This window comes from Fragaria vesca, linkage group LG6 (assembly GCF_000184155.1).
Source record: "Fragaria vesca subsp. vesca linkage group LG6, FraVesHawaii_1.0, whole genome shotgun sequence".
Classification (NCBI taxonomy): Eukaryota; Viridiplantae; Streptophyta; class Magnoliopsida; order Rosales; family Rosaceae; genus Fragaria; species Fragaria vesca.
In genome coordinates this window covers 22,290,184-22,303,461 of record NC_020496.1, presented here as the reverse complement: position 1 = coordinate 22,303,461, position 13,278 = coordinate 22,290,184, and the positions used below count along the sequence as shown (strand labels likewise).

Here is a 13,278-nt window from a genome sequence, read left to right as displayed (position 1 = left end):
ACTCTCTCTCTCTCTCTCTCTCTCTCTCTCTCTCTCTCTCTCTCTCTCTCACACACACACACAAAACAACTTTATTCATAATAAAATTTGATGTATAAAATTTTCACTTGAATTTCTTGTCATCCTTTTCCTGACCAGACATCTGGGTTTGATATGGGTTACTGGAAGCTGCAAAATCTTGCTTTTATTGATCAGCTGAAGGTAGTCAGCATTGAACTTTGCAATGACTCCAATGTAATTGATTTAGCAAGGTATATTCTCGAGTGCGCTCAGAATTTGCTGCAAATGATTGTTATTTCTCCACCCCAGGATTCAGATGCAGTTACAAAGAAGTTAATGGGAAGCAAGATAGTATCCGGTGCTACGGTTGTCTATCGTGAAAGAGAGAAAAGAGGATAATGAAGCTCCTCTGGCACTTTTCAGAAGCTAACTGTCATAACATCGAAAGTTTAGCATCAATGTTGACAGACCCATTTTGTGTATAAATTAGATCTGTATTTTTTTCAGATGTTAACCAGCAATGTTCCTTGAGTACTGCTATACATTCTGTTCTTGTACTGGGTTGACATTCGACAAGGCATTAGTTCACTTTACCATCTCTTGTGACATTGTGTTGTTGTCTTGTTGGCTCTTTTCTTGTGTGCAAGTAAATACTTATATTGAAAAAACAGCCACGGGAGCAGGACATAGAAGTTGATACATCCGCTGAATTACAGAGTTGGTTATAGCCTTGGGAGAATTCTGAATTTACATCATGTCACTACCGGATGAATACTTGAATATCATCATCATTTGAATCACGTGTTGATTTCCCATTTACACAGCGGAGCACCTTGCATCTCCAATTAGGCTATGACATATGATCTCAGTTCTGTATTCCTTTTTTAAGGTTTTTTTCCAAAATCATCTGCCTTTGACGTTCTGGATTTCAGAGAACTCGTATGATTTGATTAGAATGTTTCGAGTGTGATATGACAGAGTAGCAATGGGGTGAGAAAACAAGTCATCTCAGTTACGTTAGCAAGTTAGCAACATACTCAGCCAGTCAGCTTTAAGATCTATTAGAGTATCCTAACAAAATCAGACACAGGCGCACGAACCCGGATGTCCCTCAAAGTTGCTAGCCAGATGAGAGTTGAGACTCAAACTCTTAACATGAGGGTTTCATACTATGCAGCTCGGCCACCTTCACTACACCGGCTCCATATGTGTAAAGACATTCTCAAAAAATAAATAAACAAGTTGGACGGGTCACAAAGCCATACCTTGAAACGGATCAAGCAAAATTGGCCCATTAATCAACCTATGGCCAGTTATAAATACCGTTTAAATGTGATCAGGGCGCCCGATTTCACCCCAAATTCACAAAGCTAGGGTTGCTGTGCTGTGCTTCGGGTGCCACCATTCATCAAATTCCAGAGGAAGAGAGAAACTTAGCTAGCTGGGTAAGATGAATCTCTCCGTTATATGAACGGTACGTACTATCAGGACCGACTCCTCTTTTATTTTGGTTCAGTGTTGAAATAAATGTTTGATATTTTAGTTATGGTTTATACCAGCTGAAGAATCTTGTAGTTAGATTACAGTAACTGATTTAGTTTCTGAATCTCATTGGATTGAAATATAAAACTTGTGTTGAATCGAACTTGTGATGCAGAAGGGAAAAGATACAGTTAGTTTATATGGAAATGAGCCAAAGGCGTAAGTTGGGGGAGATTTCGAGTTACGAGGGTGAAGGAGGTTGTGGTGAGAATGAGAGTGGGATAGACAGATTTAGCGATCTTCCGGATCATGTTGCACATCACATTCTTTCCTTCCTGGCTTTGCCGGACCTTAGTCGTGTGTGTTGTGTGTCCAAAAGGTGTGGGGAACTTTGTATATTTGCTCCTTCATTGAATTTTGATGAGTTCCCCTCGGATGCTATGTCCACGTGTGGTGGGCGGTTGAATTTGTTGACTTATTTGGAGAGGTTCTTGTTTCATGGTGGGGATAATAAGATACAGTCGTTTCGTGTCCGTTGGGAACGTCATTATATGGATGAAGATGCGACACCATGTATCTGTGATAATGAGCATTATCGATTGAGCACGTGGATCCAGAATGCAGTATGGTGTAATGTTGAAGTGCTTGATCTTAAGATGAATTTATATGATACTGAGTTGATGTGTTTGCCATCTTGTGGGTTTCTCTGTGCACATTTGTGGTCTCTGGTCGTAGACATGACTATTGCGGTCATCAAGACCCCATCTTCTGCCTTTTCCTCTAATCTCAAGTACTTGGAGTTGAGGAATGTTTATATAGAAGATGATGATTTTTTCAAGTGGATCTCACATTCCTGCAAGTGCATTGAGGATTTACATCTTGGTCAACTTCATGGGGTAGAACGCATCACCCTTTTAAGGCCATCTTTGAAAAGGTTTAGTTTCATTTGTGGCTCTCTGGATCATATGATGAGCCATATTAGTATCTCAAGTGAGAAACTTGTGGACTTACAAATTTGCTGGACATTTGATTCACCTAGCAACAAATCCTTAAATATGGACGCCCCAAATCTTAAATGTTTCAAATGGATTGGAAATTTGATGAAATACCCAAACCTGGGAAAGCTAGAATGCTTAAAAACGGCTGCTGTTTGTCTGGTGCCTGAAGAAGATGACTTGGACAAGGTGCATGAGTTTCTTTGGAGTTTACGCAGGGCTCCATCTCTTATGCTAAATGAAGTGGCCATTAAGGTAAACAAGTTGAAATCTTAAACTGTTTTTATTTTTATTTATTTTGCAAAATTTATGACTTGCAATTTCCATTAACTTTTCTATTTCTTATTGTTGGACTAAATATGACTCAAAGTTTTGATTTACAAACAAGATGAAAATTCATATCTATGAAAGAAGGAAGGGAGGCATCATTTAGGGAAACCTGAATTGTTGGATTAAATATGACTCAAAGCCTGAATTCACAACGTTGCAGGCTTCATTTAGGGATGCATCTGTGCCGGCTTCATTGTATGATACTTCTTATTTGTCTTTGAATATCAAAAGCTTTCCTGATGACCTGGTCCCGGCATTGGTCTGTGTCTTAAGAAGAACGCCTAAACTGAGTTTGTTATGCATACAGTCTGAACCACCACAGGACCCTCAATCTAATGTAAGTTGAAGGCTTTCCTCCCTCTCACACACACTCACACACGCATGCATGCGCGCACACACTAACACAGTAACACACTATTAGCATACATTCAAACTCAGGAGCTTATCCATCATGCTTTTGAGATAACACGGCTGTACTTTCATTCTGATTGATTTTGTTTTTGGTTTAACCGATATGCTTGTTGACTTTTTTCTTTTCAGACATTTGGGTATAATATGGAATACTGGAAGCTGCAAGACCTGGCTTTTACTAATCAACTTAAGCATGCTATTATAGAGCTTTGCCGTGGCTCTAATGGAATTGAGTTTGCAAAGTATGTGCTCAAGTATGCTCCGAATATGCTGAGAATGGTTGTGATTTGTTTGCCCGTAGATCTGAAGGAAGTTACAACAAAATTAAAGAAAATCAGGAGGATTTCAAATGCTGCACTTGTCATTCAGAAAAAGTAAAAAAGAACAAATAGACCGTTTTCTTATCTTTAATATTTTATATATTGCAGAGTTTATTTATGTTGTAGTATGAATGTTGATTGATCCGTAGGATTACGTGATTCTCGGTATTTCAAACTTAACCAGTAATATTTCCTGTTTAGAGATCTACTCAGTAATCAGCAATGCTCCTTATATAAGAATTGTTATGTTAATTTTTCATGCATTATTCTGTTTGCAAGTTTTTGTTGGTATTTCTTTCACTACCAGAACACGAGATGCTATTACTACTGATTTTGTGAAGCACTGTGTTATGCAAATGCAATAGGTAGTCTGCATTAATTAGTTATCTGTGCAACCAGAGTGATTACTTAACTAACTGTTGGAGCCGTTACATTTCATAGTTTACTAATTGTCCCATGGTTGAAAGTGATCATGCTAATTATCAAGCATTGGAATCAGGGTTCAGAATGAAGCTTTGCCTTTGCTTCTGACTTCAACTCCTCAAGGTAAGTTAAACTTGATCCGATTTTGGCTTTCTATGTCCTTTCGCAATTGTTTCAGCGAATTCATTATCTGCATAACTTCATTTGTAGAGAACGTATTGCATATCAATCAAGTAATGCATTATAGCTCTCAAGGAACACCAATTAAGGTCGGCAGATCCAACTAGTTCAGTGTCCATGAGGGCCTGAGGTTTAGTTTTGCTAGTTTATTATTAGCACCGCAATGCTGCATTCTTCAGTCCCTGTAAACAGATTTACTTGTATGGAGTTAAGTTTCACTTTTGCCTATTTCTTGATTCTATTGTTTTTTTTTTTTTTTCCTTAAAAGCTCTCCAGAGGTTTCCTGATGAATTCATCTGTGTATGCAATGCGTACCACATACTCTACACAACCTCAGTTGCATTTGTGTCATTGTTTTTCTATGCCCCTAAATTTTATTGAATAGTGAGAGAGACTCGAAACTTTTGTCCATGTGGGTGTATACAACACGGGTTCAAATCAAGTACTGATCAATCGAGTGCTACATTATGTTTTTATGGGCGCACCGAGAAGCAAGTGGATCAAACATTACTTTATGGCTTCAAGCTGAAGCTGAGCACTAGCAGAAATGCAGAATTAACTGCCGGATTATTTCTCCGCCTTTGGGATATGAAAGTCTTCTTAAGAAGGTTTTGGAATGAATTACTGGGTTCAAAATCAAGTAATAAGCAGGAAAAGGTGGTTTTATGGGTATGTTTGTTAAGGGGGACTGGATGGGACTAGACTGTTTACATAACAAAATAAGAGCTATCATTGGCTGAAGCAAGGACTACATTTAATGAGCTTATGTAGTCCCCGAAACACCTTCCAAACCTTCTTACATAGCGTCCCCAATTTTAGTGGGACTGTCGAAGCTTTGTGGACGCAAGTCACGCGACGCAATAAACGTTTCTCGCGCGCTTCAGCTGTGTGAAGTACTATAACTCGTCTGCTGTCTTGTCACCGGCGAGTCGACAGACACGTGAAAGGTGCGGAAGCTGCAAAAACATATTATATCGTTTTCCTGTTGGACATTAGTTGCATTATTGTTGTGCCTGTACTTGTGCTTACTCGTGTTCTTAACCTAACCAGAGTTGTTGCCTCACTCCTAATTCACTCATATATATCAAGTTGTTGAGTGGCTTCAGCACTTTCTGATACATGTATGGAATATTATGGGATGCAGCTGTTGATTGAATTCAAAATGAGAGGTTCTATACCCCTAGATCGATTGGCTTTTTAAAAGATTGGCCGGATGTGTAGTTTGTTGGTGTATTTTTCATGCATTATGTATGTTTTCTTTCAATTGTTTTGCAAGTTTCACCTCTATGTCTAATTCTACCGAGTGTAGTGAAAACGATCGAAGTGAATCGATTGTAGTCAGGAGTATTAACAATGTATATCTCTTTTTTTTTTCTTTTCTTTTTTTTTTTTTAAAAAGCTATTATATCTGTAATTCGTAATTATATGTGGACATAAATTTTTATAAACCTGCCCCGTACTATTTGGTCTAGTGACATCAGTCTCCCTTCTGTAAATAGGAGGTCGTGAATTTAACTCAACTCACGATAGACTCGTTGTAGCATTTTAATTGTTTGTATGATAAAAAAAAAAATCTATAAACTTACGAATCATGCCACTAATATAATTTTATGGGCACATATGAGAAGCTAGTGGATCAATACTGTTGAAGCTGGTCACTAGCAAAATTAACTGAAGTTTCTTGGGGAGCTAGCAAATCAATACTTCAATAGTGCCGATCTGGTGACTTGCAAAATACGTGCTAATTTGGTCACTAGCATATCTAGCTCCTGGTACTGTTTCTGCTCCCCCATAAGCTAGGTCTTTCATGCCCACAGTTTCCCTCCGCCAAAGAAAAGAAAGACGTAAACAAATAGGGCAATACAGAAGACAAAAATATATGTAGAAGTGATGGTACACATTTAGGGTTTTATACTTGCGATCTAGGGTTTTATATGTTGCACGAAGAAAGAAGATAGATGCAACTATAGCTGGGGCTTGATTCTATTTTGGAAATAATTGAAATTTGAGAGTGAAATGATTAGAACTTTTTTGGTAAGCAAAGAACTTCTATTGCAAAACCAAAAGATGGCTGGGGATTATAATAGATGAAACAAAACAACAACAAACAAGCTAAGGAGGGGCTGCTTGAGCATCAAATAATAAAATCCGCATTAGGGAGGGAGGAGGATTGGACACCCAGTCAACCGGACACACCCTGCGGTTGGCTAGAGAAGCAACAAGGTCTGCTGCTGTGTTAGCCAATCTGCTGGTCCAAGACCAGTAAACATGATGGAATAGACGGCTTGAGCCTCTGATATCAGGCAAAAGCTACAAAACGCCATTGTATGCGTACGCCAACACTTTCGTTTAAACAGAGGGGCAAACGATGTAATTTCTGTTGACCTGGTAAAAACAGTTTTCACCAAACCCACTGAAGAAACAATGTGTGACTTCCAATCCTTGTTAATGTCATCGAGGTGTATCAAAATCGAAAACATCCTGCCATTTTTCAATTGAGATATGGTCCAGCAGATCCAAGCTTCTTGATTGTCAACAGATTTCTATCTGATTCAGTCATCCAACTAGCTATATATAAGTTTCAAATCCCAGATGCATCCTTTCCTGTCAAGCTGCGATCCTTGGTATCTGACAACAAAGTTGCAAGCTTCTTGTCATCTAACGAGAGCATTGAAGCTTGAGGGAGGTAACGACAAATGTGATCACCAACATTCTAGGCTAGGCAAACTCTTGATCATCAAATTAACCTCTTCTTACTCTAGTTCCAAGCTCCTGATCATCATTTTCCATGCAAATTGCAAAATGCTTCTCAATGAGGATGAGGGAGATAGATCTCGATGCCGAGCTGGGAGTGGAAGCTAGAGAGGAACGAAAGTAGTTATCCCGACGAAGCGTTTTGACTTTTGAGAGAGACGGTGGTTATCGGCGGAGGTCTCGTGCTTAAGAGCGGGAGCACCAATTCATGGAAAAGAATGTACAAATATGACCGAAGTGCAAACTAAGAACTGCAAGAGGCATATCATAATAAGAAACAAGGTTTAGTTGGTGATAAAACTACACAAAATTGAAGTGGTAATGCCAGCACATGCATGCTCTTTAACTCACTTGAAGTGGTATTGCCACGATTGCGCCCATAGCTCCAGATGTTGAATACTTCCTTTTTCTTTTAATTAGCCACTGACCCAACATTAGCTATTCCTCCAGTATGATCCAACAATGGATTACTCATCTCTCTTTGCACTCCACATCCATCGTCGTGTTCATCTAAATGTAAACAAAAGTGTCGGCACCTTAATTACATGTTGGTCTCGCACTCTCCTAATTCCGATAAGCCCGAGAGCAAAGCAACCCACACCATCACAAACCTGTATTGCATAGCCAATCCTTTTGCCTCAATTATTGCAAAACCAATTTCGCAAACAAGTAGCTCATAGCTTCGCCGGAAGTTGGTTCCCGCTACGTCTCTATCGGAATCAATATCGACCGAGTTCCTCCGCCGTGTGCCGACCCCATCACTATATTCCTCGAAGAACCGCCCTCTGACCTCGACTCCTCCGTCGCCGTCTTGGCGGCAAGAACCTCCGTCCCTCAGATTTTAACTATAACGAGTGATTTTTACTGCTAACAGAAGTTAATTGCTGGATTTACGTATATGTCCTTCATTTTTGAACCCTATGGACAATATGTAGCCATCTGTTTTGGACCCACTCTGGCGTACGGAATGTTGGCGTAGTCCAGCGCTTTCCCTGATATCATTCAAAGTCTACGAAGCTGACCAATCCACCGAAGAAAGAGGATTCAAAAGGGCCGAAATCAAAATCAACGAATCAGATTCAAGGCCAAAAGAAGAGAGACAGAGGTAGAACTTTGAAATATAAAGAGTACATAAAGATAATTAGTGAAATGTGACATATATGTCCGAGTAACAACAGACATCTACATATATTCAATAACATCATAATCATAGAACCATATTTTGCTAACGAACGTTTAAAACATGTGAGCATCTAGCTTGATAGTTAATAATTCGATCATCTTCTTTCTTTCGGACAATAGTTGCAATATGGTTCTTGATTTACCGGATCTCGCTAGATATTGAGTTAGAGCCTATTTATATACAAACCAACACTTCAATTAGCCATAGCAGCTTAGCAAGCAAATCATCATGTCAACCCAATTAGCTTCTCGTTTTGTCATCAAAAGAACATCAGCTTCTCTTTCAATCCAAACACCAAAAATTGTTAACCCTGAAATCCTTCGGCGCACTGCGATTTATCACCCTAGCATCTGGGGAGATCGGTTCAGCAACTATGAAGAATCCCAGGACCCTGTAAGAGCTCATGCAAAATTACAATTAATTTTTTTTTTTTTGATGACAAATTAATTGTTTCTTACCCAAAACCATTTTGAAGATGTGACTAAATATTATTTGTACCATATCTTCTGTTGCAGATGACTCGATCCCTTCTGCAAAAGCAGGTTAATCAATTGAAAGTAGTAGTGAAAAGGGAAGTTTTCAGAAATGCTTCAAGTGACTTTTCGACTCAGATGAAGTCAATCGATGCGATGCAGCGTCTCGGCATTGCATACCATTTCGAAAGAGACATAGAGAACGCACTCGAGCAGGCTCATGCTGCATGTGTTCATGATGGTAACTTGTACAATGTTGCTCTTCGTTTTCGATTATTGCGGGAACATGGATATAATGTTTCATCTGGTAAGATTGAAAATATATAATTACCAGCTAGGTCATCACTCTTCACTTATTAAGTTATTATGTTTTACTTTCTTTCTGTTTTTGACAATACTATTCAACCAGATATATTCAAGAGGTTCAAAGATGCAAATGATAACTTCAAGGAAGGCTTGACTTCCGATCTGCCCGGTATGCTAAGTTTTTATGAGGCAACACATCTAAGGATCCATGGTGAAGATATTCTAGAAGATGGTCTACATTTCACTACAGCTCACCTTGAGTCATCTGCAAACGATGTAAATCATCCACTGGCAGCCCAGATAACTCAAGCCTTAGAGAGACCGCTACGAAAATTTCCAGAGAGATTATACGCGAGGCATTACATATCAATCTTCCCGGATGATCCAAAATCTTTGCATCATGAAGCAGTAGCTTTATTATTGAAACTTGCAAAGTTAGATTTCAATCTTGTTCAGTCTTTACACAAGAAGGAGCTCAGTGAGATTATTAGATGGTGGGATGAACTAGATTTTGAAAGGGAGCTACCATTCGCGAGAAATAGGATTGTTGAGCTGTACTTTTGGACATTGGGAGTATATGCTGAACCCCAGTACTCAAAGGCAAGACATTTCTTAACAAAAGCTATTGCATTTGGATCAGTTTTGGATGACATCTACGATGCATATGGTTCATTCGAAGAACTCAAAATATTTACTGAAGCAATTCAAAGGTACAAAACAAGTAGTTTCCATTGAAACAAAAAATTGTGATTTATGTTGCTGAAATTTGTTTTATGAAAGTATCGATGTTTCTAAAACTTTCAGGTGGGATGTCAATTGTATAGATGAACTGCCAGACTATATGAAGATCTTCTATCGTAGACTGTTCATTTTGTGCAATGAAATTGAGGTGGAGATGGTGAAGCAAGGAAAATCATACCGAGTTCACTTCGCAAAAGAAATTGTATGTTGATACTGAATGTTTATGTAAGTTCTTGGAGTACGTACTACGTATCATTGTTAATCACTGTATTTCATATTTTTCAGATAAAAGCTCAAGCTCGACTATACTTTGCGGAGGCACAGTGGCTTCATGAAAACTACACTCCAAGTATGGACGAGTATATGGAGGTCTCTGTACGTTCGGTTGGAAACAGTTTCCTTTCGACAATGTCGCTAGTCGGAATGGGAGACATTGTAACCAAGGATGCATTTGAGTGGTTGGCAAATCACCCTAAAATTCTTAGAGCTTCCAATATTATTTTTAGGCTCATGGATGACCTTGTTTCCGGCAAGGTATGTCTACTATATGAATAATGAACCAGTAACTAGTTACAGGATGAAGCATTATATATATTGTGAGCATAAAATCGATCGGTTTCTGAATAATTTGAATTAATTATATATATATATATATATATATATATATATATATATATATATATATATCTGTTGCAGTTTGAGAAAGAGAGAGAGCATATTGCTTCAAGTATTGATTGTTACATGAAGCAATATGGGGTATCGGAGCAAGAGACGGTTGATATTTTTAACAAAAAAGTTGTAGATTCGTGGAAGGATATAAACGAAGAGTTTTTGAGACCGACTGCTGTTCCTGTGCCAGTGCTTACTCGTGTTCTTAACCTAACCAGAGTTGTTGATCTTCTTTACAAAAAGGATGATGAGTACACACGAGTGGGAGATGTGATGAAAGATGGTGTTGCCTCCCTCCTAATTCATCCGGTACCATCGTGATTGAGTAACATCACCTTTGTGATTGAACGATGAGGTCCTACCCATATCCAGTTGTGGATTGGCTTTAGCACTTTCTAATACCCATATCAAGAATGTGGGATGCAGCTGTTGATTGAATAATGGAGGGTCCTATACCCACATCTAGTAGATTTTTTTTTTCGTTGAGAACATCTGGTAGTTAATTTGCTTCTTAAAAGATGGGATATATGTTGTTTTGGTATGTTTTGCACGCATTATGTATATTGTCTTTCTAACTATTTTTTGCAAGTCTCATAAGCTTTATTTCTAAATTCTATATTTAGGGGTGACATTTTTCACAGAATGAATCTTAATTAACAGAACTGATCGAATCAATTTAAATGGGAACTGATGTTGAATTGAGAGTTCAGCTTGACACAACCAAATCGAGTGACTCAACTTGATACTATTTCGGTTCCAACCAATCAAAATAATGTAACTAATATAAAATTAATTAAATATGCATCACGTGTAGCTTGGGCGTCTCACCATTAAGCTCACTGATCAAGTGGGTCGATGGAGGCCCGCAAGCTCGGCCCGACCGGCCTAAAAGCATGTTGTAGATCTGCTCCAGCAGGTAGAGGGCCATGTTTTGTTTAGGGGTGAGAAACTTGGCCCAACATATAGGCCCGACCCCTCAAAAGCCCCCATGTGGGTTGTACTTGTACCTTTTGTGTTCATTACATTGGAAATGGACCGTCCCTTCACTGAAATCACCAATTCGTACCATACAAGTCGGCAAGGAACAATGAAGGGCCGACTTAAAAGAATCAAAGAGTCGAATCGTACCATAACTATAATGACCTAGCAGTATGACTATACTCTACAAATGAGAAGCATCAAAACAAGTAGCATGGCTACTCTACTCAGAAAGTGAGACATGAAAAAGGGATAACCATTTCTGCTACTCTGCTAGAGGCTTTTCTCTGTAGCTTGTTAGTTTTAATCCACAAAATTAGGGTTCTACGAGCTCTGCTTCGTTTGCCCCCATTCATCAATCCTCCTCATAAACCTGCTAGCTGGGTAAGATGAATCTCTCGGTTACATGAACGATACGTACTATCAAGACCACTCCTCCTCTATTAGTTTGGTTCAGTGTTGAAATGAAATGTAGGATAGTTTAGTGATGGTTAATAGTAGCTGTTTAACTGAAGAAGCTTGTATTTAGATTACAGCAGATTGATTTAGTTTCTTGAAACAAACTTATGTTGCAGAAAGGAAAAGAAATAGTTTAGTGTATCTGGAAATGAACCAAAGGCGTAGGTTGTGGAGGTGAAGTACGTCGTGGTGAGAATGAGAGTAGTATTGACAGATTTAGCGATATTCCGGATCCTGTTGCACATCACATTCTTTCCTTCCTGGCTTTGCCAGACCTTAGTCGTGTATGTTGTGTGTCCAAAAGGTGTGGAAAACTTTGTATATCTGCTCCGTCGTTGAATTTTGATGAGTTCCCCTCGGATGCCATGTCCATGTGTGGTGGGAGGCTGAATTTGATGACTAATTTGGAGAGGTTATTGTTTCATCGTGGGGATAATAAGATATAGTTGTTTCGTGTCCCTTGGGAGCGTCATTCTATGGACGAAGATGCGACACCGTGCATCTGTGATAATGAGCATTATCGATTGATGACATGGATCCAGAATGCAGTACGGTGTAATGTCGAAGTGCTTGATCTTAAGATGACTTTTTATGATAGTGAGACTGAGGTGATGTATTTGCCATCTTTTGTGTTTCTCTCTGCACATTTGAGGTCTCTGGTGGTGGTCATGAACTATACGGTCCTCAGAACCCCATCTTTTGCCTTTTCCTCTAATCTTAAGTATTTGCAGTTGAGAAATGTTTACATCGAAGATGTGCATTTTTTCGAATGGATCTCATGTTCCTGCAGGTGCATTGAGGATCTACATCTTGCTCATCTTCCTGGGATAGAACGCATCATAATTTTTCGGTCATCTTTGAAAAGGTTTAGTTTCATTTGTGGCCCTCTGGATCATGTGCCATATTAGTATCTCAAGTGAGAACCTTGTGGACTTAGATCTTTACTGGACATTTGATTCACCTAACAACAAATCCTTAACTGTTGATGCCCCAAATCTTAAATGTCTTAAATGGATTGGGAATTTGATGAAATACCCAAACCTGGGAAAACTAGAATGCTTAGAAACAGCTGCAGTTTCTCTGGTGCCTGAAGTAGATGAATTGGACAAGGTACATGACGTTCTTTGGAGTTTACGTAGGGCTCAAGCTCTTTTGCTAAATGAAGTGGCAAATAAGGTAAACGAGTTTAAACTCTACAACTGCTTTTATTTTTATTTATTTTGCAAAAACTATGACGTGCAAATTGCATGTTTTTCTTTTTCTTACACGCTATTTGTTGGACTAAATATGAGTTGACGTTTTTACAAACAAGAATTCATATCTATGAAAGAGGGAAAGGAAAGTGAGAATCCTGATTTACAACATTTCAGGCTACATTTATGGATGTATTTGTGCCAGCTCCATTGTATGATACTTCTTATTTGTATATGAATGTCGAAAGCTTTGTTGATGAGCTGATCCCGGCATTGGTCTGTGTCTTAAGAAGAACACCTAATTTGAGTGTGTTATACATAAAGTCTAAACCACCACAGGACCCTCAATAGAATGTAAGTTAAAGGTTCTCTCTCTCTCTC

The 13,278-nt window shown here is 38.8% G+C and overlaps 3 protein-coding genes across 4 annotated transcripts in view; all 3 read left to right on the top strand.

Annotated features, from left to right (window-relative positions):
• LOC101302572 (putative F-box/LRR-repeat protein At5g41840-like) overlaps positions 1 to 592 on the top strand; it is a 2,408-nt gene extending 1,816 nt beyond the window's left edge. Inside the window, exons 3-4 of one of the 2 annotated variants that reach the window (XM_004303504.1) lie at positions 139 to 201; positions 310 to 592. In XM_004303504.1, the coding sequence (XP_004303552.1) occupies positions 139 to 201; positions 310 to 399 (153 nt within the window). In that variant the 3' untranslated portion in view covers positions 400 to 592. Of the gene's footprint in view, positions 1 to 138 lie in introns of both variants that reach the window. The other variant, XM_004303503.1, reaches the window with a different exon arrangement.
• A 1,096-nt stretch (positions 593 to 1,688) lies between these two features.
• LOC101303834 (putative F-box/LRR-repeat protein At3g49150-like) lies at positions 1,689 to 3,596 on the top strand. Its single transcript, XM_004305613.1, has 3 exons — positions 1,689 to 2,732; positions 2,968 to 3,144; positions 3,348 to 3,596. The coding sequence occupies exons 1-3, from the start codon at positions 1,689 to 1,691 to the stop codon at positions 3,594 to 3,596; spliced, it is 1,470 nt and encodes a 489-aa protein (XP_004305661.1).
• A 4,691-nt stretch (positions 3,597 to 8,287) lies between these two features.
• Positions 8,288 to 10,844, top strand: LOC101302282 ((-)-alpha-pinene synthase-like). Its single transcript, XM_004303502.1, has 6 exons — positions 8,288 to 8,471; positions 8,594 to 8,858; positions 8,961 to 9,567; positions 9,662 to 9,800; positions 9,884 to 10,132; positions 10,295 to 10,844. The coding sequence occupies exons 1-6, from the start codon at positions 8,307 to 8,309 to the stop codon at positions 10,586 to 10,588; spliced, it is 1,719 nt and encodes a 572-aa protein (XP_004303550.1). The 5' UTR covers positions 8,288 to 8,306; the 3' UTR covers positions 10,589 to 10,844.
• Positions 10,845 to 13,278: the final 2,434 nt, after the last annotated feature.